The following is a 24,158-nucleotide window of genomic DNA, read 5'->3' on the forward strand; positions in this document are numbered from 1 at the left end:
ATATTTGCCAGGCGTTATTCGCCAGCGTTATTGGCCACGTTTTTTGTGTTCACACCCAGGCGATTTTCGCTGACGATGAGCCGAGTGAACATGCAATTTCATTTCCTGACATTAGATGACGCTTAATGTAAAACAGAAATACTTCTGTACACCAGGTGGCGCTGCGCAACTTTACGCTTGTTAAAGTCGCTTTTCACTCAGAAGAAGAGAGCAAGTATTTATGCGCTTGTCAGAATCATACAAAGAAAACATGAATATTTCAAGCACCAGTTGTTCCAACTGGTGTTTGGTTCGGGGATATTTTAGAATGTCCGTCATTATTTCTTTGCGGCAGTGTAGATGCAACTCGGTGTCTATCTTCTTCGCTGGTATGTGTGCTCAGTAAGGCAGTTTTGTGTTTGAGCGCCCCCAAGTTGTGTTTTACTGTAACTTCAGAGGCTCCAGACACGTGTGCAAAAGCGCCGTTCTCATTGGTCGAATAGATTTCGACGCGACGCGTCAAAAAAAAAAAACGAACCCGAGGCGTTTGGTTTTTTTTGACGCTTTGACGCGTGGCGTTTTTTCGCGTCGGTGTGCACACTCTCTCATTGGTGCCCTTTGTTTAGTCACGAGGCGTTAAACGTCGGCGTTAAACGTCGGCGAAAATCGCGCGCGAAATTCGTCCCGGTGTGTACAGGCCTTAACGGTGCGCGTTCATGTTTGGTGTTACAGAGTGAAGAAGAACAGTAATAAAAGGTTTCCGTTAGAATAACACTGACAGATTTTTTACTAAACTGCTCTGGAGTAGAGCTGTGACGGTGTGGGATTTTTGATCACCGCTGTGATAAAAGAGTCGCTGTGCCTGAACTCTTGCGACACCCCCCCCCCCCCACTCTTGCGACCCCCCCCCCCCACACACACACACACACACACACAAAATCCTCCGGCCGTGTCGCACACTCACCTTGAAGTATGAACACAGGACTAGCAGAAAAAATAAATTTTTAGAAAAGATGAATGTGTTTAATCTGTTTATTATAGTTCCAATCATGCACCATATACAGAACTTTAAAAAAAAACGTGCGTAGATGCAGTTATTGTCACACCCCTAATTCAGCGTTTATTTCTGCCAGAAAAGCCCCCAACCATGACTCTGACTTGTTGAGGTGTTAGCTGTCACTTTGTCCTGATTCCCAGAGACTTTTGTGCTCTCTGCAGTAATCTGGTCTTCTGTCTCTGCATTGCATACATGAGTTGGGTGCATTGTGGGCGGTGGAGGAGATTGAAAAACTTTTTCCAAAAGGTTTAGGTGACTGGTCAAAGATGCAGGGCAACATTTGCAGATGGTTGACTTGGTTTAAACCGTTGGAGTTTAGCCCTGGGTGTTCTCTAAAGCAGTGTTCCCCAACCTTTATGTGGGTGCGGACCGGTCAACCCCTGGGGATTTTACCGCAGCCCGGCGGAACGGGGTGGGGGCTGCCGGGTATGTTTAATTTTGGTCCGATTTTAAAAAGAAAAAAAAAACGTCTGATCATCACAAAAAAATAAATCTTTTAATAATAATAATAACAACAGATAACAGCAGTGGAACATCAATCTCTAGTAACGTCCGTCTTTCCGTCGTTCCATCCATCCTTCCGTCCATCCATCCGTGCATCCATACATCCGTCCATACATCCTATCGTCCGTCCGTCCGTCCATCCATCCGTCCGTCCATCCATCCATCCGTCTCCTTCCATTCATTCGGGAGCGGGTTGCGGGGGCAGCTGCGGGGGCAAAAAAGATGTCCAGACTTCCATCTCCCCAGAGGAGCTGGGGGTCCCCCAGACATTCCCAGTAGTCTTTCCAGCGTGTCCTGGGCCTTCCCCGGGGCCTCCGCCCAGAATCTGGATATTTTTCAAAATTAAAGATTTTTGAAATAAAAGATTGTCGAAACTTAAAAGAAAAAAAAAGAACCAGGCATTATTAATTAATTCTTCTGCGCTGGGTGCCAATTGATCAACAGACCAGTACCTGTCCACAGCCCGGTGGTTGGAGACCACTGCTCTAAAGGACAGATCCTCTAATCCAGGGTTGTCAGAATCCAGGCCTCGGGCCTGCCATGGAAGCTAGTTTTTGGCTAAAGACACCTGATCCAGGGATCCAGCAGAGAAGGCAGGATTTCTGGAAAACCAGCAGGAGGTCGGCCCTTGAGGCCTGGAGTGAGACACCTCTGCTCTAACCCAAACCCTCTCTGTGTCTCAGCTGATCAGGTGTACGGAGATCAGGACATGCATGAGGTGGTGCGCAAACACTGCATGGACTATCTGGTGAGTGGAAACATTGGTCATCTCAAATGTTTTTCTGCTAGTTCACAGTTAATGAAGAGTCTCTGGCTTTCAGATGAAGAATGCCGACTACTTCTCTAACTACGTGACAGAAGACTTCACCACATACATCAACAGGAAGAGGAAAAACAACTGCCACGGCAATCACATTGAAATGCAGGCCATGGCCGAGATGTACAACAGACCAGTGGAGGTGTACCAGTACAGCACAGGTAAGTGGTGCTGTCCGCCTGAAACCAGCCTTCAGCCGTCGGCCTCACGGCTGTCCTCTTCTTCCATCAGAGCCAATCAACACGTTCCACGGCATCCATCAAAACAACGACGAGCCAATCAGAGTCAGCTACCACCGTAACATCCACTACAACTCCGTGGTGAACCCCAACAAGGCAACCATCGGGGTCGGACTGGGGCTGCCCGCCTTCAAGCCGGGGGTACCAGCACCCATCTCCTTTTCACCAGCTCCACCAGCCTAAACATTGTCATGTCTAAGCGCTCAACACAGCCATCTGCATCAGCTGCTTCACATTCGTGTGAACAAAGCTTGAGCCACTCTCATTACCTCCTGTGTTTCCTGACCTCTCCCTCCCAGTATGCAGACCAGTCCCTGATGAAGTCGGCCATCAAGACGTCTGAGGAGTCGTGGATCGAGCAGCAGATGTTGGAGGACAAGAAGAGGGCAACCGACTGGGAGGCGACCAACGAAGCCATCGAGGAGCAGGTGGCCAGGGAGTCATACCTGCAGTGGCTGCAGGACCAGCAGAAGCAGGCCAGACAGGTACAGTGGCAGGACCACACCTCCCTGACAGCACTGTGAGGTTCAGGACCCCCCCAGCTTCAGCGGAGAGCCTAAATTTGGTGCCTGACTGTTGGCATTTGTCGTTTGTGTTGTGCTCTCGCTCATCTTCTGTATAGTCAGTGATTGGACCTCAACCAAAGTCTGATAAGATCCTGGTTCCTGAAGACCAGCAATGAGTTTATCTGGCTCACTGTGGACTAAAACACAAGTGACAGTTTTTATGAAACCAACGTCAGCACCAGCAGCAAACGAATGTGTCAGAACCAAGTGAGGTTCTGTTTGATCTTTGCTCTTGTTTGTTGGTTAGATCTGACTTCACAGTGACCAAATGTCCAGGCAGATTCTGAACACCCACTCACAGCGGACGCGGGTCAAATCTCTTCTCCGTTTCAGCCCCGTAAGGCCAGCGCCACCTGCAGTTCAGCCACGGCAGCGGCTTCCAGCGGGCTGGATGATTGGAGCGCCCGGTCGCCACGGCAACACGACTCTGACCCCTCCCACTCTGACCTCACATCTGCCACGTCAGCCAACAACAAGCCCCCCTCCCCCACTGGAGCTGCTCTTATCCTCAGCAAGCCCCCTTCGCCCTGCGCCCCAGGTAAGGCGCACACAGGATCTCCCAGAACCACCTGTCCTTGTTTTTCACATATAAATGCACATTAAAAAAAAGAAAATCCTCTTCTCACCCTCTGTGGGGGCGCGGGACTTCTTCCAGTGGCAGGAATCTATAGATGAAATGCACACTTAACTATACAGTTAGAAATGTGCTGAGAAAACAAAAACAGTTTTTCTAGACTACTGCCCACCGACTGTAAATGAGACCTGAACCGCACCAGTGTGACGTCACCAACACAAAATGGTTTACTTCAAGCTCCACCCACTCAAAGTCAATTCAGTCATCAGTTATGATGATACGAAGGCCACCACATTGGAGCCAGATGACATCAGTAAGCAGCGATCGCTCCGAGTTCAGTCCGAGTCAGCATTGCTTTGACAACCACTCACTCCAATCAGGAGTGAGCTTGTTGGAAGTCCACACCCCTACCACTTGAAAGCGGGCTACACAAAATTTGTCAAATGTTAGAGCCAGCAGGCTCCACCTACTTTTATTGAGGCATTTGATTGGTCAGTTTATAACAGGAATAACTTTGACTACAGAAAAAAAAAGTTAAAATAAATGGAGGATTGTCAAAAAAAATGCTAAAAAGGTATCAGATCCAGAATGGTGATTTTGACCAACAGAATGAGCAGCTGTTTATGGCTCTATACGAGTCTGTAGGATTTTGGCTTCTTGGAGCCAGCAGGTACTTCCTGTTTGGAACGCCAGGGGGGAGGGACCACTCAGCCCTTTCTAATTCTGACTCCAAGTGAAAAACCAAACTCTCTGCGTTTATCTATAATCCTGATCTGAAAACATAAGAGGACAAAGAGAGAGAGATTGACCAGATTTACCTGGTAAATTCTCCAGACTCCAAAGGTTTCATATTCATTATTCACACACACTGAATTGAAGCACTTAAAAAATCAAAAGTTATGTTTGGACAGTCTGTCACAGCCCTTTCATGAGGGGAGGCTCTATTGTACAAAAACGCTGCTAATAAAGTTGTCTTTATGGTGTATCCATGTCTATTATATGCAGAAAATTAACAGTTTTCATGATGGTCCTTTCAATCCGCCACGCCTTAACATCTGGTCTGAGAAAATATTGCCCATTATTTAACACTTCCATGGTGCAAAAGAAGGTCAGAGACTTTAGCAAATGGGCGAGACACAGAACAGTTCATTAGCAAAGCACAGAGTCATGGTGTAGTGAGTGTCAATATTATCTCCAAATCAACACTTTTCTCTGCTTAGCCCTTTAGGTCCAGCTGCTTTATCCTCCACTTCACATTACCCTTTCTATTTAAAGGCTGGCTGGATCCTGTTAAAACTTCCGCCTGATCTAAACACCACATAAACAATAATTAACAGAGGTGATGTGTTGTGTGCGCTTTTGTACGGGCGGCAGAGGAGAAGCATTAAAGTAGGCCCGCACAATGAACCGCAAATGTATCGTTTTTGCGATATCAAGCTGTGTAATATGCATATCACAAAAGTTGGTGAAAATTGCAATAAATGGTTTCCCATAAATGTGCTAAAACAATCTTATGGCACCTTAAAGTATTTAATGAATCAAATTAATCCCTTTATGCATTTGACCAATTGGATGGAGCCTTTTATGTTAGATGTTCGCCTCCTATGTAGACGAGGTTCATTTGGAGTATAATTAGTTGAATGCTATAAAGCAGCTCTGACTTCTGGTTCTTCAAATCCTTGAACTTTTCAAGATTTTCCAGGTTTTCCTGGATCTTTGCCTCCATTGAAATACACGGGGAATCCTTGAAAACCTTTGCTTCTTTCTGTGCTGCAGAAGCTCGCTGGTTTGATACCCGCTCTGGCATTTTTCACAAAAATATCTTGTTGTTATTGTGCTGTTTTCACTCTATTTATGGTCAACTGTGATCACTTCTTTATTTATTTTACCAATTATTACCCTTTAAGTTCATTTTCATTCAGCAGAATAGCATCAACCCTGCATTTTCTTCTGGAAATGCAGCTCCGTCTAGTTAAAGTTATGTTGACTCTTATTTAAATTAAACTGTTGCAGTGAAATGGAAATGATTTTTTTGTTGTTCTGCTATTTGGTCATGTATCTCAAGTTAAATCGTCATTGCAAAATTGATCATTAATATCGCACGTTGCAGGTTTTTCTCATATCGTACAGCCCGACATTAAAGAAATTAGGGCTAATAAACAGGACTGGTGTAAACATTTAGCCCTCTAAACTCCACTCACCAAGCAGAAACGAGCTATGCAATTGTCGACCGGCGAGTGTTCATGTTGGGCCCTGACTGTATGTGTGTGTGTGTGTGTGTGTTTCCTAACAGTGTTTGTGTTCTTGTGTGTAGGTCCCAGTAATCAAAGTCGTCATCACTTGGAATATAGAGCCATCATGCAGGAGATGTCACCCACAGCGTTTGGTATGTCCCACACCAGCAAGCACACAAATGCATGCACACACACACACACACACACACAGAAACACCTGATTCTCAGTGGGAACCTGCATGATGGAGCCCCAAAGGAAAAGGTCGAGTCTGAACCTCAATCTGCCCTCTGCTCCGTCCTTAATACCCCTGCTTCACAACTAGGTGTGAGGACACACCTGCTCCTCACAAACACACACTCTGCAGCTGTTGTGCAACTCCTCGCTGCTTTCTGTTGTTTACAGTCAAACTTCAGTCTGAGTCAACAGGAAGCAGAAGTGTGTCTGTGAAAGAGGTTATTTGAGGTTTGCATTCTGTGAAAATACACTCTTGGTTTCAGGTTTACCCACAGTTCTCTGAGTTTGTGTGCAAGTGTAGAGCAGAGGCTAACAGCCCTCTGACTCCTCAGAGCTGATCTGTTTGGGTTTATCAGCTTCACTGTTGGCTGCAGCACCAACAAAGATCCTTTTCACTGACACACTCCAGCTCAGGTCTCCATCACAAGTTTGTTTTTTCCACTTCCTGTCTGTGCTGACAGCTGTTGAAGTCCAGTCCAGTTGTGGTGGGCTCGGGTCAGTCTGCCACACACAGAAACAAAATGAAGGAGGGTAGTTTGGAGGGTCGCGGTGGTGCGTCGGACTGACTGAGGCTGGCCTCACAGCTCACCTCGGGCTCCTTCAGCAACTCTGTTCTTGTCATTCAGTCTGTGTTCATGCCCCTCTACAGCATTTACACTATGGAGGGCAGATGTTTCACAAACATCCTGACAGCGGTCAGGTATTCTCAAACGAAAAGAACCGAGAAAGTCAGCAGCCTAAGGACAGCTTTAGGCTTCATGAAAGATGGATTTTTCAGATCCCCTTCCTCCACTTTATACCTTAAAGTGGTATTCATATTTGGATCTATTGTAAAATCATTCCCTGTGGTCTTTTAATTATTAATATCGTGGTCCAGGTGAATCCTCGATTAAAAAGTGATAATCCACAGTGATGATGCACACCTAAAAAAGTAGTTCCGTTCACATAACTTAAATGTTCTGTATCACTGCGCTGGCTCCTTTAAAACAACCTTTAGCTTCATCATCTGGACAAAAACAAGTGGTTAGAGGAGAACTCTCTCTCTGAACTGATGCTTTATTCAACCATCGTGACCATCAGCATGTATACCGGCTCAGCCATTACCATGACGACATGCCGCATCACGTAACAAACAGTCCAATTTTTAGTGAATAAGCAATTTAAGCCGAAGAAATAACAAGAATAAAGTACTAAAAAGTGAATTTTTTTGTTTCTTTCACGAGTGACCATGGTATAAGCTGGGTAATGGCCTTGCAGGTGTCCATTATCAGACGTTAACGGACGGCACAGAAGCCAGGCTTACACGTCGTCCGATAATGGACACCTGTGTTGGTTTCTAGGACATGGTTTCTCAGAGCACCAGAAGTTCAATAGAAATTCACCTCTGAGTTGAGGGCGGGGCCGTTGGCATGGAGCAAGCCTGCCCCCTTCCCCTGGAGGACCAGAACAGAGCAGAGCGGGGAGACTTTGACTCCGCCCATTGTAACTTCTATGTCCCTGCTACAAGCTTTTTCAACAACATTTTTTCATCTGTTTAGCTATTTTCAAAGTCTTTTAATTATAATTATGCAGTTTTAGGCAAAATGATCAAAAACCTGTGTCATTTTCCTGGACATAGTTTCTGCAGAGCAGCAGGAGTTTATTATAATTTCTTCTCTGTCTAACTTCTATGTCACTGCTACAAGCAGATGTTTCATCTGCTTCTGAATGAAAAACACCATTTTCTTCGGAGGGGGTCTTAATGTTTCTCTCAGATGAAGAGCAGCAAAAAGCTTTTTCTGATTGACACGTTGTTCTTGCACCATCTTTGAATCTGAGACACAAACAAAAAGTTTATCATCTACCACAGCAAAAAAGGAAGAACTGCATCAGAGACATTCCTAACAGTCTGCTCAAGTTTTAAGAAGAGCTTTATGGGAACTAAAGGTGGCTTGACAAAAAGCAACGTGACGCAGCAATGAAGCCTGTAAGCTCAAACAAAAACAAGATTCCAGGGAAGAGGTGGGCTGTAAAAGCAGGACGACGCTGGTTTAACCACTCATGCAGATGCCGAGCAGGTCAGACCGGGCCAGATGGGACCTCCCCTCACAAAACAAAAAGGTTCAAGCAAGAAAATAAACTGCAATTGAGAAAGGAAGAACTAGAGTGACTAGAATAGGCTTCCAGTGAAGTGTTGTCTCATCCTTGACCCAGAAACAGCACAGCACTTTTCCTGTTTTGAGTCAGAGGCAGCAGTCTGCAGTCCCATGCTGAGCCAATGTGAGCCACCATGCGGGTATTGAACAGACGGCACAGGGAGGCATGCCGTCCACCAGGTGACTGAAGTGTGTTGCAGTCTGAAAACATCCTCTGGGAGTCAAGAGAGGGGACATGTGCTTGGTTACACTAAGGAGATGCCATCAAACATCAGTCACCTTTCAGTGCTCAGCCAACATTTCACCCAACCCAGAACCTCCTGGGGTTCTGTTAGGACAAAGAGGCTCTCGGTGTGGACGTTTTCTTTACAGTCGTTCTTTAAAACTCAAGAACAAATGAGGTTCACGCTGTCGGGAGTCTGTAGGGTCAGCTGAAGTACTGCAATATCTGGTATTTCCTGGTTGATTTCATATCTGTGAACGAAGTGCCTAACAGAACTCCTATTGACCCGCTAGCTGACTTTAAGGAAGGTTTTTGCTAACTTGTGTATTCTATCACATGGCGGAGCTTTGACGGGTCTGTGTGCGTTTCAGGTCTCACAGACTGGGAGGACGACGAGATCCTGGCATCGGTGCTGGCCGTGTCCCAACAGGAGTACCTGGACAGCATGAAACACCAGAGCGCCACAGCCATGCACCGAGACAGGGAGCCGTCACCGGACAGCAGCTGATACATGCAAACACCCTCGTACAAAGCAGCACGCCCATCTCCCCACCTCAGCATCACTTCTCCTCGCATCTCGGATGGAACTCAAAAAAATAAAGCAGCATCGTTTTCTTTGAATATCAGCATCTTCCTCTTCCAGACACATATTTGGTCTTAAAGCTGATCTGGGATCAGCTGATTATTATTTAAGCTTTATCGGCAGCTTCCAGCAGTTTGAATTTTACTGCTTTTATTAACACAATCAGACTGTTAGCTCTGTGGCTAACAAAGCCATTAGATTCAATGAAGAATGCTAGTCAGATCCGAGCCTGAAGGCCTTGATGTTTGAGCGCTCCTCTGTGAGAAGCTGAGCTTTAGCTTTAGCCAGCCATCTCCACTGATGACCACTGTGGGTGACCAATGAGAAGCCTTCAGCCTCACACCTGTGCCCCCCCACCATCAGACTTATTTAGCTGCATGTTTGACCACAGCCAATATCATCATAGAGAAAAGCAACAAAAAAAGGAAAGAAAATAGAGAATTGTCATACTTATCCTCTTACTGATCGATCATTGTTGTTATTATTAATAATATAAGTTTGTTTATTTTATTTTCTCGTTTGGGATGAAAAACTTTTTTCTTGGAATAAACGGAGGAAAATGTTTCTGAAAATCTGTCTGAATATTGTTGTCGTTCAGTTTCCTTCAGGTCTGTTTTTTTTTTTTTTCACTTCTTTTGAAAGTTTCATCATTCAGTGTTTTTTCCTGAACTCGAAGCTTAAAGCCAGTTTTGCAGACATGAAGGAAGAGCTCAGATGTGTGGGGGCCGGGGGCTCTGGAACTAAAATTTCTTCTCCACAGATTATGTCTGTTTAGATTTTTCCCAAAAAATCTGAACTGCTGGTTTTAAATTCATCTCACACTTTTTCCAACCAAAAATTTTTTGTTTTTGTTTGAAGACCCTTATATTTGGATCTATTTTCAAAGTGTTCCCAGCGGTCTTTTTAATATCATTATGCAGTTTTTGACAAAATTCTAAAAAACTTGGTGTTGTTTTCTAGGACATAGTTTCTGCAGAGCAGCAGGGGTGCATCAGAAATTCATGTCTGAATTGTGGGTGGGATCGTTGGCACAGAGCAAGTCCGCCCCCTTTCCCCCCCAGGGGGGTATTCCAGGAAGCATGTTTAAACTAGCCTGACTTTAATCCTGAACTCTGGCTGAAATCCGCCTGAACTTGCTTACTCTGGGTATGTCGGTTCCAGAAGACCGGATATGAGTTGGCGTAATTACGCTGGACTTGGTAACCCTGGGTTAATGCACGTGCACAGCAAGTACATAAAGACATTCTCAATGGATCCCTGATTTCTGGAGTCACCATGGAAACGCGTGGAGGAAAAAAGAGAGCGCTATACTTCAGTGAGACGGCTGCAACATCAAAGGAAAGAGTTTCTGCTTGGAGAAAAAGAACGGACAAAGTAAACGCACAAGTTTCTGATCTTATTTCCATTTTCCTTGTGACGCATATATATATATATATGAATATATATATAAAACCTTTGTCCAATTTTGCCACCTTAAATGAATTACTTCTATTGGTAACAAGTGATTGAGTTAAATTTATTCAACCTAATTTCTTACGTCTATAAAACTCAATAATTGTTTATACAACTAAAATTTACATATTTATTTAACTAAATGTCATATTACTCCAATTAATATTTTTTCCAACTCTCATATGTCTAAGTTTGAGCCGGCAGATATGCTCATTTTTTATAATGGATAAAAAAACAATAAAAAATGACATGCGTGTAGTGCTTATAGTTATTTAGGACTTTTCCAACATTGACACTACATTCAATGCAAGTAGGGGTGCTTTCTCCCTCTCAGTCAGGTTCATCCTCTCCTTCACTCTCACTCATGGTGCAGAGAGTTAAGCAAAGTAGGACAAAATAACGCGGCAAAACACGGTAAAACAGCTAAACAACTAAACGCATTTGGTCAAAAACCCACACTTAAACCAAAATCCGTCCAGACAGGCAAAGGGAATGGTATCCCACAATCCCTTGCGGTGCCGATCTAACAGCAGCACCAAAGTTACACCTACTTAATTGAATTAATTTGAATGAAAGTAAAATAAATGTCTGATAAGTACGTGTTATTTCTAAACTGACTAAACAAAAAAATCAATGATTTATCTTAACTGAAGCAAATAATTAAGTTAGATCAGAGTAAAAAAGTTTCTCTTTCCAACATCCATACGTGGTCTTATCACCCTCTCATGGTGGAAAAAGTATTATCTGAGCTTCTTCATCCACTAAATCATCTTCAAATGGACACGCCATGCTGCTTCACCTCTCTGAAAACAAACTAACCTTCAACTAAACCTGCTCCAGACCAGGTTATGGTCAGAGCATGAGTTGCTATGGCAACTTGACATCCCCTGATACATACCTCCATTTCTGGAACCGAAAGCTGAGGTTATCAACTTCCTTAGCCTCAAACTTACCATGGGAGCTAGCATAACCTGCTTTTTGGAATACCCCCTGGCTTCCAAGAGATCTCTGTTTACACATTCTCCTGCTGGCTTACAGCCCCTCACACTCCCCAGCCTAACGCTAGAGGTGCAGCAATATGGTATCTGTCCAGATCCAGATTCCAGCTCAGACCAGGAAAACAAAGCCCTTGATGATCCATTTGTCTGCAGGTGGATACATCGGAAGAGAGCGGAGCAGGGAGACTTTGACCCGCCCAGAGTATTTTCTACGTTACGAATACGATCTTCAAATCAAATACCCTACCCTCCTGATTGATAACGAATAAAGAGATTCTCAGAAATGCAGTTTTAATCTTAATTTTCTTTATTCTCTCTATTGTGAGAAATGGTACATGAACATGTTAGAAACACCGTTTTTATTGGAGTGGGTCTTTTACGTTGTTTTTACAATCTTACACCTGAAATGTTCCTTCAGTGCTAAATGTGGAGGACAGCCCCCGGCTGCAAACAGGATCTGAGGGTGGGGGAATTACACAATGTGGGTACAGGAATTCCCTCTGAAAGGCTACATCAACACGTTTCTTTGTCAAAGTGGGAGTTTATAAGACATTCCTACGGGAAAGCACCGTGGATGCAGGTGGTAGGGTTCTTAGGGTTAATGTCTGCAGATCCAACCAGACACACCAGCCATGATGGGGCGTTAAAGTCCCGACAAAACACATAAAAACATTTCAAATGAGGGGAAAATATTCTAAATTAAGATTTAATAAACTACAAGAAACTTCTTTTATTCGCTGTTGAGCATTTGGAGAAGAAAATCCGTCAGAAACTGAATGGAGAAGATGAGAGCACGCGCGCGTTTGGGTTTCACGCGCCTCTGTTGCTCTGAACGCCTCACTTGCATGCGGCGGAAGTGACAGATGCCCGCCGCTCGTTTGAGCGGAAAGCGGCTCCCTGTTTCCCGTCAACACAAGCCCCCCCGCCCCGCCCCGCCCGCACAGTCGATTCCACGAATTTCTCTAGCAGTATTTGAATATTCATGAAGCTCATCTTGGATCTGATTGGTCGAGCCGTTCAAAACATTGAGCAGCAGTCTCCCTGCTGATTGGACAAGGAAGCATGAGTGGGCGTGGTCACGTTTGAGAGTATTTAGAAAGAAACAAACTGCAGAGACAGACGGCGGAAAACAGCGACCAGCGTGCGGACTATCGTGACCGGAGCTCAGCTTTTAACAGGTTCAGCCAAATATTTCCCTTCAGACGGGCGGACAGAACTACGGAAACCCGGAAGGAGTCCTGGAACCGCACCGGAGTTAACGGTGAACGTTCCGCTGCAGAGAATCATATACTAGTTTGACGCACAGGATCATGGATGTTCTCCGCCGGAACTGACCGGGAACTCCATGAAGATGCTGGACAAAAGAACCAAGACGTTCCGTCCAGAAGAAGAAGAGGCCAGAGGGAAGAACGGTAAGAACGATGAAGATGTGGTCCAGACGGGGAGGGGGCGGCAGTCTGACAGCCCCTCACGCCCCCCTCCCGTCAACGGGAGAAAACGTTTGGCGGCATGTTGTTGTTTTGTTGTTTGGATGGATCTTCCTCTTTTTTTACCTAAAGTTTTGTGTCGCTGAGAAAGACCCGCCCCTTTGCTCTCTGCCCCCCAGGAAAGGAGCCCTTCCTCAGTCAGTACCGCTGCGGCGCTCTGCTCGGCAGCGGCGGGTTCGGTTCCGTGTTTTCCGGCCACAGGGTGTCAGATGGACTGCAGGTGAGGCGGCGCCCCTTCATCTGTGCGCTGGAAACCCCGCGCATCGTCTCACCTGCAGACTGACTGTCTTTGTTTTCCAGGTGGCCATCAAGCAGATCCCCATCGACAGAGTCCAGCAGTGGGCCAGACTGGTGAGTTCTGACCTGACAGAACCTCGTTCGGTTCGGTCTGATGGGGGGCGCTAAGAGGAAGCATCAGAGGAGTGGCGCCCTCTGCTGACACTTGTGTAAAGTGCATCAGAGGGTGGGGTTCCCCTTTTGGGTTCAGGGGAAACTAGTGACGTCACTGCTGAGTTCATGGGTTTCCCCCCGAGAGACAAATCCCCACCAGAACTTCCTCCAGCTCCCCCCCCACACACACACACCTGTACAGCGTGCATCACCTGGGGAACCACGAGGTTACTAAGTCAGCTCCTGCTCTTCCTCAGCCAGGGGAATTCCGCTCCGTTCCCATGGAGATCGCTCTGCTGCAGCGGCTGTCAGACGGTGAAGGTCACAGCGGCATCGTGCGCATGCTGGACTGGTTTGAGGTGGAGGGGCGGGGCTTCATGCTGGTGATGGAGCGACCGCCGCAGTGCCAGGATCTGTTTGACTTCATCACAGAGCGAGGAGCGCTGCCCGAGCACCTGGCCCGCAGGTGATGCCCCTCTCCGCCAAACTCCACCCGCCATAGCGTTCTTGCTGGTTGACCGTGCTAACGCTCACTGCTGGCTCCGCCCAACACAGGTTCCTGCGGCGGATTGTGGAGGCGCTGCAGTTCACGCACGCACATGCGGTGGTGCACCGAGACATCAAAGATGAGAACATTGTGGTCGACACGAGGACGCTGGAGGTCAAGATCGTGGACTTTGGGTCGGGCGCGCTGCTCAAAGAGACGCCGTACTGCGAGTTTGAAGGTGCGCAATCAAGGTTTGAGATGAACCACAGAGAATCTGACACAGCGTGTCAGAATGTAGCTCATCGCTCCTCCTCCTCCCCCCAGGCACGCGGGTCTACAGCCCCCCTGAGTGGATCGAGTCCCGGTCCTACGAGGCCGTCCCCCTCACTGTCTGGTCTCTTGGCGTCCTGCTCTTTGACATGGTCTGTGGTGACATCCCGTTTGAGCAGGACCATGAGATCGTTAAGGCCACGCCCATCTTTACCAGGAGGGTCTCGAAGGGTGAGCTGGAGCCCGCCCCCCTGAAACCTCATTGGCTGGAATGTAAGCATGCCCCGCCCCTCACCCGCCTGCTTCTGGTTTCTCCGCAGATTGCCGGGCTCTGGTCCGCTGGTGTCTGTCCTACCAGCCGGAGGAGCGCCCCTCCCTGGAGGAGATGCTGTCTCACCCATGGATGCAGCGAGGTGATGAGGAGGAGGATGAAGAGGAGCACAGCTCACTGCCCACCCCGTCTCTGTGAGTCCGAGGTGGACTCTGATCTGGACTTACGGAACCAGAATCCCTGCAGCTGGACTGGTTTCCTGTTACTGACTGTGGGACTGATGAGGAGGAGGTGCTCTTCATCCTGCACTGCGGGCATTGCGCTCTATTTATTGATAATTTATTGTACGTGTGAGCCAGTCCTGTGGGCGTGTGGTCCTGCTGAGGTTCAGGCTGCTCAAGAAGACCCCCTACGGCAGAGGAGGCCCTTCTGCCAGGAGTGAAGACCCCGCGGCCCTGCGTTCTGTGGACGCCACCGCGGCCTGCAGCTCCGCTAAAAGTGGCTCCTGAGTCACTTGGTTTGGTTTATTTACATTAAATAAGAGTTTGTGGATCGAATATGAAAGACGATCTAAAGTTTGAATAAAAGACTTTGAGGTACGTCTGCTCGTCTGTGTCTAAGCCCCACCCTCACGCCGGGGAGGCGTTGGCCGTCTGCACACTAACCTGTAAAAGGCGCCTTTCTCATTGTCAAGCTTTACTGTCCCAGAGGACTGTGCTTCACGGCCGACCCACCCAGTCCGCCAGAGGGGCTCAAACAGTCAAACTGCCATTAATCACAAATAACATTAACAGCAATATTGTCATAAAATACAAAACATTTAACCCCACGAAGAGGAAAATGGGCGTAAAAAAGGTTGAGGAGGTTAATGTGGTGAAGCATTTGGCATAAAGAGACCAGCAGAACTTCACCGTCATTCTGTGTTCAAACGTGAGCTACAAGCCGCACAGGTACAAGTTCAGGAAGTCCTAGACCTGCAAAGACAAAAAAAACCAGGTAATTTTCAGCGTTAAATGCTTCCTCTTTTAGTCCATTCATGTCTGTGATGATCGATAGAGCTTCACAGTTCAGCCAGTACTTAGTAACACTGACAAAATACTCTGAGACCAGCTCCCATAGGATCAGTCCTAGTATAAATGACCACTTTGTTAATGATGCCTTACAAGCCCTCAGAAGTACAGTCCATGTTGTTGCCCCCCTGAAACCTAAGTTTGTCAGACAAAACCGAGTAGCACCTTGGTTTATCGCAGAAACATGTTCTCTTAAACAAGAAATCCGTAAGTTGGAAAGAGAATGGCGACGCTCCGGTTCAGAGCAGTCTCTGGATATCTGGAAACATAGCCTATTAAATTATAAAAAAGCTCTGCGTAGAGCTAGAAGCCAGTACTATTCAACCTTAATATCAGAGAATGGAAACAATCCAAGATTTCTTTTTAGCACTATAGTTAAATTAACTCGCAGTCAGAGCTCAGTAGAACCACATGTTCCTGTTTCTCTCAGCTCTGATGATTTTCTTACATTTTTGGATAGTAAAATCTCAAATATTAGACATAAGTTAAATCAAGTTATTCCTACTATCAGCCCAGAACAGGCTGAAGCGGTAGAAATGGAGGCATCCACAGAAACCTCTGTAACATTAGACTGCTTCACTGCTGTGGATCAAGCGGAAATAACATCAATTATTACGTCCTCCAAATCCTCAACGTGTCTGTTAGACCCAATTCCCACTAGACTTTTTAAAGAAACTTTTCCCCTAATTAATGATTCCATATTAACGATAATAAATGCCTCTCTGGAAACGGGTTACGTGCCACAATCTTTTAAATATGCAGTTGTTAAACCTCTTCTGAAAAAGCCCAGTTTAGATCCTAGCAACTTGGCCAACTATAGACCGATATCAAACCTCCCCTTTATTTCTAAAATCCTAGAAAGAGTTGTAGTTAAGCAGCTTTACTGCCACCTACAGGACAACAGCCACTTTCAGTCGGGGTTTAGACCCCACCACAGCACGGAAACTGCACTAGTTAGAGTCTCTAATGACTTGTCATTGGCCTCAGAAAAGGGACTACTTTCTATTCTGGTCCTGTTAGACCTCAGTGCAGCCTTTGACACTATCGACCACAGTATTTTACTCCATAGATTAGAGCAAGACATAGGGATCAGAGGATCTGCCCCCAAGTGGTTAAAATCCTATTTATCCGATGGGTGTCAGTTCGTTAATATAAATGGACATTCCTCTCAGTGCACTCGAGTTAACTATGGAGTCCCACAGGGCTCAGTCTTAGGACCCATCCTGTTTACGCTTTATATGCTACCTGTATAGTTCCAGGGTTAAGTCCTCAGTTTTGACGCTCCTGCAGCTCTCCTCGTTATCCAACGATTCAATAAAAATCCACAGTCCAAAAGTAAAAGAGAAAAATCTTTAATTCCTTTTCTTCAGGTTGAAAAAATGAACAATAATCCACAGTGAACTTAAGGGAAAACTGAATAAATATAAAGAAAATATGCTAATTAACGAGAAGAACTTAGCGAGGTCAAAAAACTGTTTGACTCCATTCCAAAAAAAAAATTGAGACCGACGTGCATCTGCTGCGTGACCACCAGTGAACTACCGAGTCAACCCCCGGCTCCCCCTACTGGCTGTAAACTGAATAACACACTAAACGCAAAATGGTCATCTCTGGCATTAAGGCGTCTACATTACCGGCCCCTAATTGTTATCAAACCCTTTGAAACAATTACTCAATGTACTAATAAACTTAAAGAAGCACTTCTTACAAACAAATAAACATGCGTCTAGCACCTATTTAAACATTGACATTCTCATTAGTGCTCATGCTTACTCATCAGACTCCACAAGAAGACACAACTTGGTAATTGGTCGACAAAGTTCGTTGGTCTTAGTCTGCACTTTCACTTGTCGAACAAAACCTTGTCTATCAGGAAGGGTTTGCACGACTCTTCCAAGCGGCCAGGATTTTCTGGGTGAGGTATCATCTACGATGAGAACCACATCTCCCACATGAAAGTTCCTGCTAGGTGTAGCCCACCTTTGACGTTCCTGAAGATGGGTGAGGTATTCCTTACACCAGTGTTTCCAGAATATGTCCGCCAAGTACTGAACTTGCCTCCATCTACGATTGACGTACAAATCGTTTCTTTCAAAAATCCCTGGAGGCAGCTCAGGTTTGGTCTTAAGCAGCAACAGATGGTTAGGTGTGAGGGCTTCAAGGTCGTTGAGGTCGGTAGAAGCTTTCGTTATGGGTCGACTGTTTATGATCAATTCAGCCTCACAAAGCAAGGTATGAAGACTGTCCTCGTCCAAAATTTGCTCATTCACAGTGGTGTTCAGAACTTTCCTCACTGAGCGGATTAATCTTTCCCAGCTTCCACCGTGATGAGAACCTGAAGGAGGATTGAAGTGCCACTGGATGTTTTTCTGTTGCAAATCCTTTGTGATTTTGTTGATATTCCATTCTTTGATTGATCTCGTTAACTCACTGTCAGCTGATCTTAAGTTGGTGCCATTGTCCGAGTACATTTCTGTCACCTGTCCTCTCCTAGCGATGAACCTTCTGATTGCATTGAGGCAAGCGTTAGTGTCCAGTGATGCAGCCACTTCTAAGTGCACAGCTCGAATGGCTAAACACGTAAATATAACACCATATCTTTTGACTTGAGTTCTTCCTCTTCTTACCAGAAATGGGCCAAAGTAATCAACACCAACTCTGGTAAATGGAGGGTCATCAGGAATGACTCTGCATCTTGGTAAATCTGCCATAAGTTGTTTACCACATGAACCATACATCCTCTTGCAAATTACACATTCAGACAAAACTTTCCTTATAGCACCGTGAGCCCCTGGGATCCAGAACCTTTGACGCAAAGTGGCCAACACATGATTTCTTCCAGCGTGTCCAGTGCTATGGTGAATGTGTCTCAGCAGAAGTTTTGAGATGTGTGACCCTTTTGGCAGGATGGATTGATGCTTTGAGTCATATGGCATTGCAGAATGCCTTAACCTCCCTCCAACCTTTAGTACATCGTCTTGCAGAATTGGGTTCAACTTGAAGAGAGGGTTACTTTTCTTCAAAACTGTGCCATTCCTTAATGCTGATACATCATCTTTGAATGTTCGTCTTTGACAGTATTTCACGATCTCTGTCTCTGCTCTTGTCAGATCATCACAAGTCAAACGAGTTCCATTGCAAACATTCTTACGGAGGTTGGTTGTCTTCAATTCAGTTGAAGCACTTGAATCCTTCTTGGTTTTATTTCTTTTAGCAAGTCTTTCAACTTTAGGAACCAGGCCACTGCACGCTTTAGTTTTGTCCAAGATGAGTAATAGGTCATCAGTTTGTCCGTGGCTGTTTCAAGCTCTTCAACCTGAATTGTATGTGTTTGAACTGCTTTCTTGACCTCTGGATCAGTGTGATCCAACACTTCCGGAGCAGGATTTTTGGGCCACTGTGACTTATCATGGCGAATGAAGTCTGGTCCTGTCAGCCAATCTTGATGTTTCAGAAAAGCATCCACTGTTAGTCCTCTAGACACGCAATCAGCAGGATTCAGAGTTCCGGGCACGTATCTCCACTGAGAAGGTTTTGAGTGATCCAAGATTCTTGAAATCCGGTTGGCGACAAATGTCTTAAATCTTGCACTTTCGCTGCTCAGGTACTTTAGCACTGAGGTGCTATCTGTCCAAAACACTGAGTCACTGAGGTCCAAATCCAACTCTCTTCTTAAAAGCATATCCATTTTCACTGCAACTGTGGCTGCGATCAACTCCATTCTTGGGATGGTTTGTGATTTTAAAGGGGCGACTCTTGCCTTTGCCAGAATTAGCGTAGACTGAGCCTCTTTGTTTTCACTATGAAGTGTAAGATAACTCACTGTTCCGTAAGCGTCCTCGCTGGCATCTGAAAAATGATGAAGTTGTGCGAAGATTGGGTTTTTGAGTGGCTGTGATTTAACACATCTGTTTACTCCAAAGGAGTCAAGAGCCTTCAGACTGGAGATCCAGTTCATCCAATCCTTTAGAATGTTCTCTGTCAACTCTTCGTCCCAATCACATTGATTTCGACATAAACCTTGCAGGATGAGTTTTGCTGGCAGGATGACAGGAGCCAGAAACCCCAGCGGATCATAAATTGAACTCACGAGTGAGAGCAATCCTCTTCTGGTGTGTGGTCGTTTTTTCAGATTAATCTTGAACTTAAACTGATCAGTCTCAGTGCACCATTGTATTCCTAATGCTCTTTCCACCGGTAGGTTGTCTTTATTTAGATCCAAATCTTGATATCCTTGTGCTCTCTCCTCAGCAGAGATTGCATTAAGGACTGTGCGACTGTTGCTTGACCATTTTGTCAGCCGAAATCCTCCCTTCTTCAACATGTTTCGTAAGTCTTTACATAGACTTACAGCTGTGTCTTCATCACTGGTTGACTTGAGGCAGTCGTCAACGTAAAAGTTGTTCTTCACTGTGTTTGAGACTTCTTGGGTAAACTCGTTCTCAAAATCAGTAGCACATTGTCGAAGAGCGAAATTTGCAACACTTGGAGAGGATGTTGCTCCAAAAATGTGGACAAGCATCTTGTGATCACAGAGCTCTTGACTGTAATCTCCATCGGGCCACCAGACAAATCTAAGAAGATCTGTGTCGCTGTTATTGACTCTAACTTGGTGAAACATGGCTTCTACGTCAGCTTTGATGGCCACTGTTTCTTCTCTGAAACGCAGAAGGACTCCCACCAGAGAACTGGTTAGATCGGGTCCCTGCAAGAGCTCATTGTTTAGTGAGACACCTTGATAGCTTGCACCACAATCAAACACAACACGTAAATTTTGCTTTGTTGGGTGTCTTACTCCATGGTGAGGCAGGTACCAAGTTCGTCCTTGAACTGGTTCCTCTTCTTCATCTTTGAGCTTCACAGCATACCCTTTCTTCAGAAGATCATTCATAACTGCAACATATTCTTTGTGCAATTCTGGGTCTCTTGAAAATCGTTTTTGTAGGTTTAATGCACGTTGCTCGGCAACTGATCGATTATTTGGCATGATCAGTGCTTTGTTTTTTACTGGAAGACAAATATTGTAATGTCCATCCACCAACTTTGAAGATTGTGACACCATGTCAATGAACGTATGGTCATTTTTAGACATCTCTTTGATTTCGTCTTGTCCAGCATCTGGGAAATCTTGCTTGAACTGCAAGTGCCAAAGTTCCTCAAGTCTAGAAACCGATAATCTGTTTTATGTGACCTTTGTCATCCTGTTGGTTTCCAATGTTCCACTTCCATTCTTCAATGGTCCGTTTAAGGTCCAGCCTAATGATGTTCTTATGGCATATGGTCCATCGTCCACACTGCTGATCACCTGCAGTGGCTCCATTGCCTTAGAAACATTTGCTCCAACAAGTAGTCCAATCTCTGCTTGGATTACAGGAAGATGAACTTCATTTAAATGAGGCCATTTGATGATGTCTTCTTGTCGAGGAATGTTATCTTTAGTTACAGGGATAGTTTTTTGTGAAAACACCTCTGGCAAACTGATGAAATTGTCTCCCTGTAAGTTGCTTATTTCCAGTCCGGTCACGACTCGAGTATTTACAAGAGATTTGTTGCCCATTGTTCGCAACAGAATGCTAGTTTTGAGTCCAGTCAGATTAAGCTGATTGATCAGAGATTCCGTTGCAAATGTAGCTGAGCTTCCTGGATCCAAAAATGCGTATGTTTTTATGATATGGGTTCCCTTCTGAGCCTTGACAAGAACTGGAACGATTGACAGCACACAGTCATCCCTTCCGGCCCCGGTAACCTCCACTTTTTCTGTCATTTGCACCAAAGCACTCGATACTGTTTGCTGTTCACTGCTGTCCTTTTTTCCTTCTTCATTGGAGTCTCTTTGAACTTTATGGAGCAGTGTGGGGTGTAGCTTATCACACATTTGGCACCGAAGTTTGACTTTGCAGTTGGTGCTCATGTGTCCATGCCTCAGACAGGCGAAGCACAACCCTTTGCTTTTCAGGAAGTCTATCTTGTCTTTGTGCAATTTATTCTTCAGCCTTTCACAGATTTCCAGGTTATGCTGTCCACCTTTGCAATACAGGCATGGTTTGCTGTATGCATCTACTGTTGTTCCCTTTGATTCAGAACTGTTTTTAACATCTTGTGCCACAATGGTAGTGGTGAAAACCTTCTTTGGTTTTGGTGCTGGTACAATTTCTCTGGGACTTGAAGTGTCTTTGATATTTCCATAGAGCGGGTGCAGCAAATATTTAGCCTGCTTGTTGACAAATTCTACAAAGTCTTTAAACTTAACCCTTTTCCTGCTTTTCTCTTGAAGATCACAGGCCGTCTTCCTCCAGATATCTTTGGCTTTAAAGGGAAGTTTATTAACCAGGGATTTGATTGTAGCTGTGTTGTCCAGATCTTCCATGTAGCTGCTATCTGTCATTGCATTGAGACAGCTGGTGAGAAATAATGCAAATGACTGCAGAGCAGAACCATCTTCTGATTTGATTGGTTGCCATTCCAAAGCTCTTTTTATATAAGCTTCTGCAATAGTGTAGTCATCACCAAAAAACTCTTGTAACATCTGTTTAGCTTTCATGTAGCCTGCCGACGGTTCCATGTGGATGCAGCTTTTAACCAACTCGTGTGGCTGGTTTCCTGTGTATTGTAGCAAAAACTGTAGGCGATCACAGTCATCACTAGATCGACTTTCCACTGCGTGTTCAATGCATCGAATGAAAGATTTGTATTCAAGTGGGTCGCCCTTGAAAACTGGGATTCTGAAGTCTGGAAGTAGTGATGCTTTGTGGTTCTTCACGAGGTATTCTGTTACATTAGCTTGATGAGAAATAGCTTTGCACAGACTGTCAAGCACCAGTTTGTTATCACTTGGATCTGGTTCTGATGAAGCTGGTACAGATCTGGATGAAACATCGACTTTAATGTCGGGTGCAGGTTTAACTCTCTGATCTTCATCTTGAGAATCAGCATTCACTTTGACTTTGCAATCTTTCCTTTCAACTTTACTGCTGCTTGCCTCTGAATATGTTCGTTCAAATTTCTGTAACACATCCATTTTTGCATCTGATTCAGCGAGAGCAGCCTGTATAGCATGTAACTCTTTTCTAGCCTTTAGCTCAGTTTCCTTCCTTTTCTCTTGAGCCTCATATTCTGCTTCTCTTATTTTTCTTTGTGCATGCCACTCTGCTTCTTCTTTCTCTATTGCTAGTTTTTCCATCAAAGCAGCAGCCTTTGCCTTTAGTGATGCTTGCTCTATAGCCGCCTGCAGTCTTACAGAAGAAGATGAAGACAATAAAGTTCCACTCTCTGAAGGTGACTTGTGGCGATGTTTACTGCTCCTCTTTGAGGATGTAGATCTGCTATCTGAAGGTTTTATCTCCGTATTGCATTCTTCAGCCATTTGTGAGCGTTTTGTCACCTCTTTCATCCATTCTTCACATTTCCAAAAGAACTGGTTAAATGTTTGGTTTTTAGGTTCAAACCAACTTCTTTGATCTATTAAATAATCCTCTTGATCCATATGCCTTTGCAAATCCTCATTTAAATCAACAAACTCTTGGTGCAAGTTATGAAAATCAATGCGCAACTTGTTGTTTACAATGTCCACATTTGCATCATCTTCCATTAATAGATCGATTTCTTTTGTCATGCTTGTTAATTGTGCAAGCTTACTCCTGCGTGCTTGAACCTTTCTAGATATATAATCTTCCACAGCCTTTTCAGTCATTTTTATAGTCCGTTTTTCACTGCTTTGATCCTCCACACTAGGAAAACATCAAAGACGTTTGACTCTTTGATCTTTGATTTACGGTTCAGAGAAACGGTAGCAGTTACTTACTTCCAGCAATTTTCTGATCCTTTTCTTGTCCAATGTCAGTCTGGCAATAAAGAGTCAAGTTTTTTGACTAAAATGTATAGTTCCAGGGTTAAGTCCTCAGTTTTGACGCTCCTGCAGCTCTCCTCGTTATCCAACGATTCAATAAAAATCCACAGTCCAAAAGTAAAAGAGAAAAATCTTTAATTCCTTTTCTTCAGGTTGAAAAAATGAACAATAATCCACAGTGAACTTAAGGGAAAACTGAATAAATATAAAGAAAATATGCTAATTAACGAGAAGAACTTAGCGAGGTCAAAAAACTGTTTGACTCCATTCCAAAAAAAAAATTGAGACCGACGTGCATCTGCTGCGTGACCACCAGTGAACTACCGAGTCAACCCCCGGCTCCCCCTACTGGCTGTAAACTGAATAACACACTGAACGCAAAATGGTCATCTCTGGCATTAAGGCGTCTACACTACCCCTAGGAAACATAATCAGGAAACACAGCATTAATTTTCATTGTTATGCCGACGATACGCAGTTGTATTTATCCATGAAGCCTGACCAGAATGACCAGATAGAGAAACTGAACGCCTGCATCAGAGACATCAAGACCTGGATGACAATTAATTACCTCCTCTTGAACCCAGAAAAAACTGAGGTCATTATACTAGGTCCTAAAAACCTCAGATATGCTCTGTCTGATCAGATAGTCTCCCTGGATGGCATATGTATAGCCCCCAATTCTACGGTTCGAAATCTTGGGGTTTTATTTGACCAGGATTGATCATTTAAGGCTCACAT

General features: G+C 44.9%; 2 protein-coding genes across 3 annotated transcripts in view; both read left to right on the forward strand.

Moving 5' to 3' along the window:
• The window catches only part of otud5 (OTU deubiquitinase 5), a 30,095-nt gene extending 20,525 nt beyond the window's left edge, over nucleotides 1–9,570 (forward strand). Inside the window, exons 3-9 of one of the 2 annotated variants that reach the window (XM_023957059.1) lie at nucleotides 2,224–2,288; nucleotides 2,362–2,518; nucleotides 2,589–2,737; nucleotides 2,896–3,081; nucleotides 3,496–3,700; nucleotides 6,051–6,122; nucleotides 8,935–9,153. In XM_023957059.1, the coding sequence (XP_023812827.1) occupies nucleotides 2,224–2,288; nucleotides 2,362–2,518; nucleotides 2,589–2,737; nucleotides 2,896–3,081; nucleotides 3,496–3,700; nucleotides 6,051–6,122; nucleotides 8,935–9,071 (971 nt within the window). In that variant the 3' untranslated portion in view covers nucleotides 9,072–9,153. Of the gene's footprint in view, nucleotides 1–2,223; nucleotides 2,289–2,361; nucleotides 2,519–2,588; nucleotides 2,738–2,895; nucleotides 3,082–3,495; nucleotides 3,701–6,050; nucleotides 6,123–8,934 lie in introns of both variants that reach the window. The other variant, XM_023957058.1, reaches the window with a different exon arrangement.
• A 3,105-nt stretch (nucleotides 9,571–12,675) lies between these two features.
• Nucleotides 12,676–15,100, forward strand: LOC101172475 (serine/threonine-protein kinase pim-2). Its single transcript, XM_004086336.3, has 7 exons — nucleotides 12,676–13,008; nucleotides 13,203–13,303; nucleotides 13,384–13,434; nucleotides 13,731–13,939; nucleotides 14,029–14,198; nucleotides 14,285–14,461; nucleotides 14,551–15,100. Exons 1-7 carry the CDS (start codon nucleotides 12,942–12,944, stop codon nucleotides 14,697–14,699), a joined length of 924 nt encoding a protein of 307 aa, XP_004086384.1. The 5' UTR covers nucleotides 12,676–12,941; the 3' UTR covers nucleotides 14,700–15,100.
• The last annotated feature ends 9,058 nt before the right edge of the window (nucleotides 15,101–24,158 follow it).

This window comes from Oryzias latipes, chromosome 7 (genome assembly GCF_002234675.1).
Source record: "Oryzias latipes chromosome 7, ASM223467v1".
In the NCBI taxonomy this organism is placed as follows: Eukaryota; Metazoa; Chordata; class Actinopteri; order Beloniformes; family Adrianichthyidae; genus Oryzias; species Oryzias latipes.

Coding starts and splice junctions, on each gene's coding strand:
- LOC101172475 (XM_004086336.3), top strand. CDS start 12,942: ATGAAGATGCTGGACAAAAGAACCAAGACGTTCCGTCCAGAAGAAGAA. Junction 14,199..14,284: donor GCCGTACTGCGAGTTTGAAG/GTGCGCAATCAA, acceptor TCCTCCCCCCAG/GCACGCGGGTCTACAGCCCC. Junction 14,462..14,550: donor TACCAGGAGGGTCTCGAAGG/GTGAGCTGGAGC, acceptor GTTTCTCCGCAG/ATTGCCGGGCTCTGGTCCGC.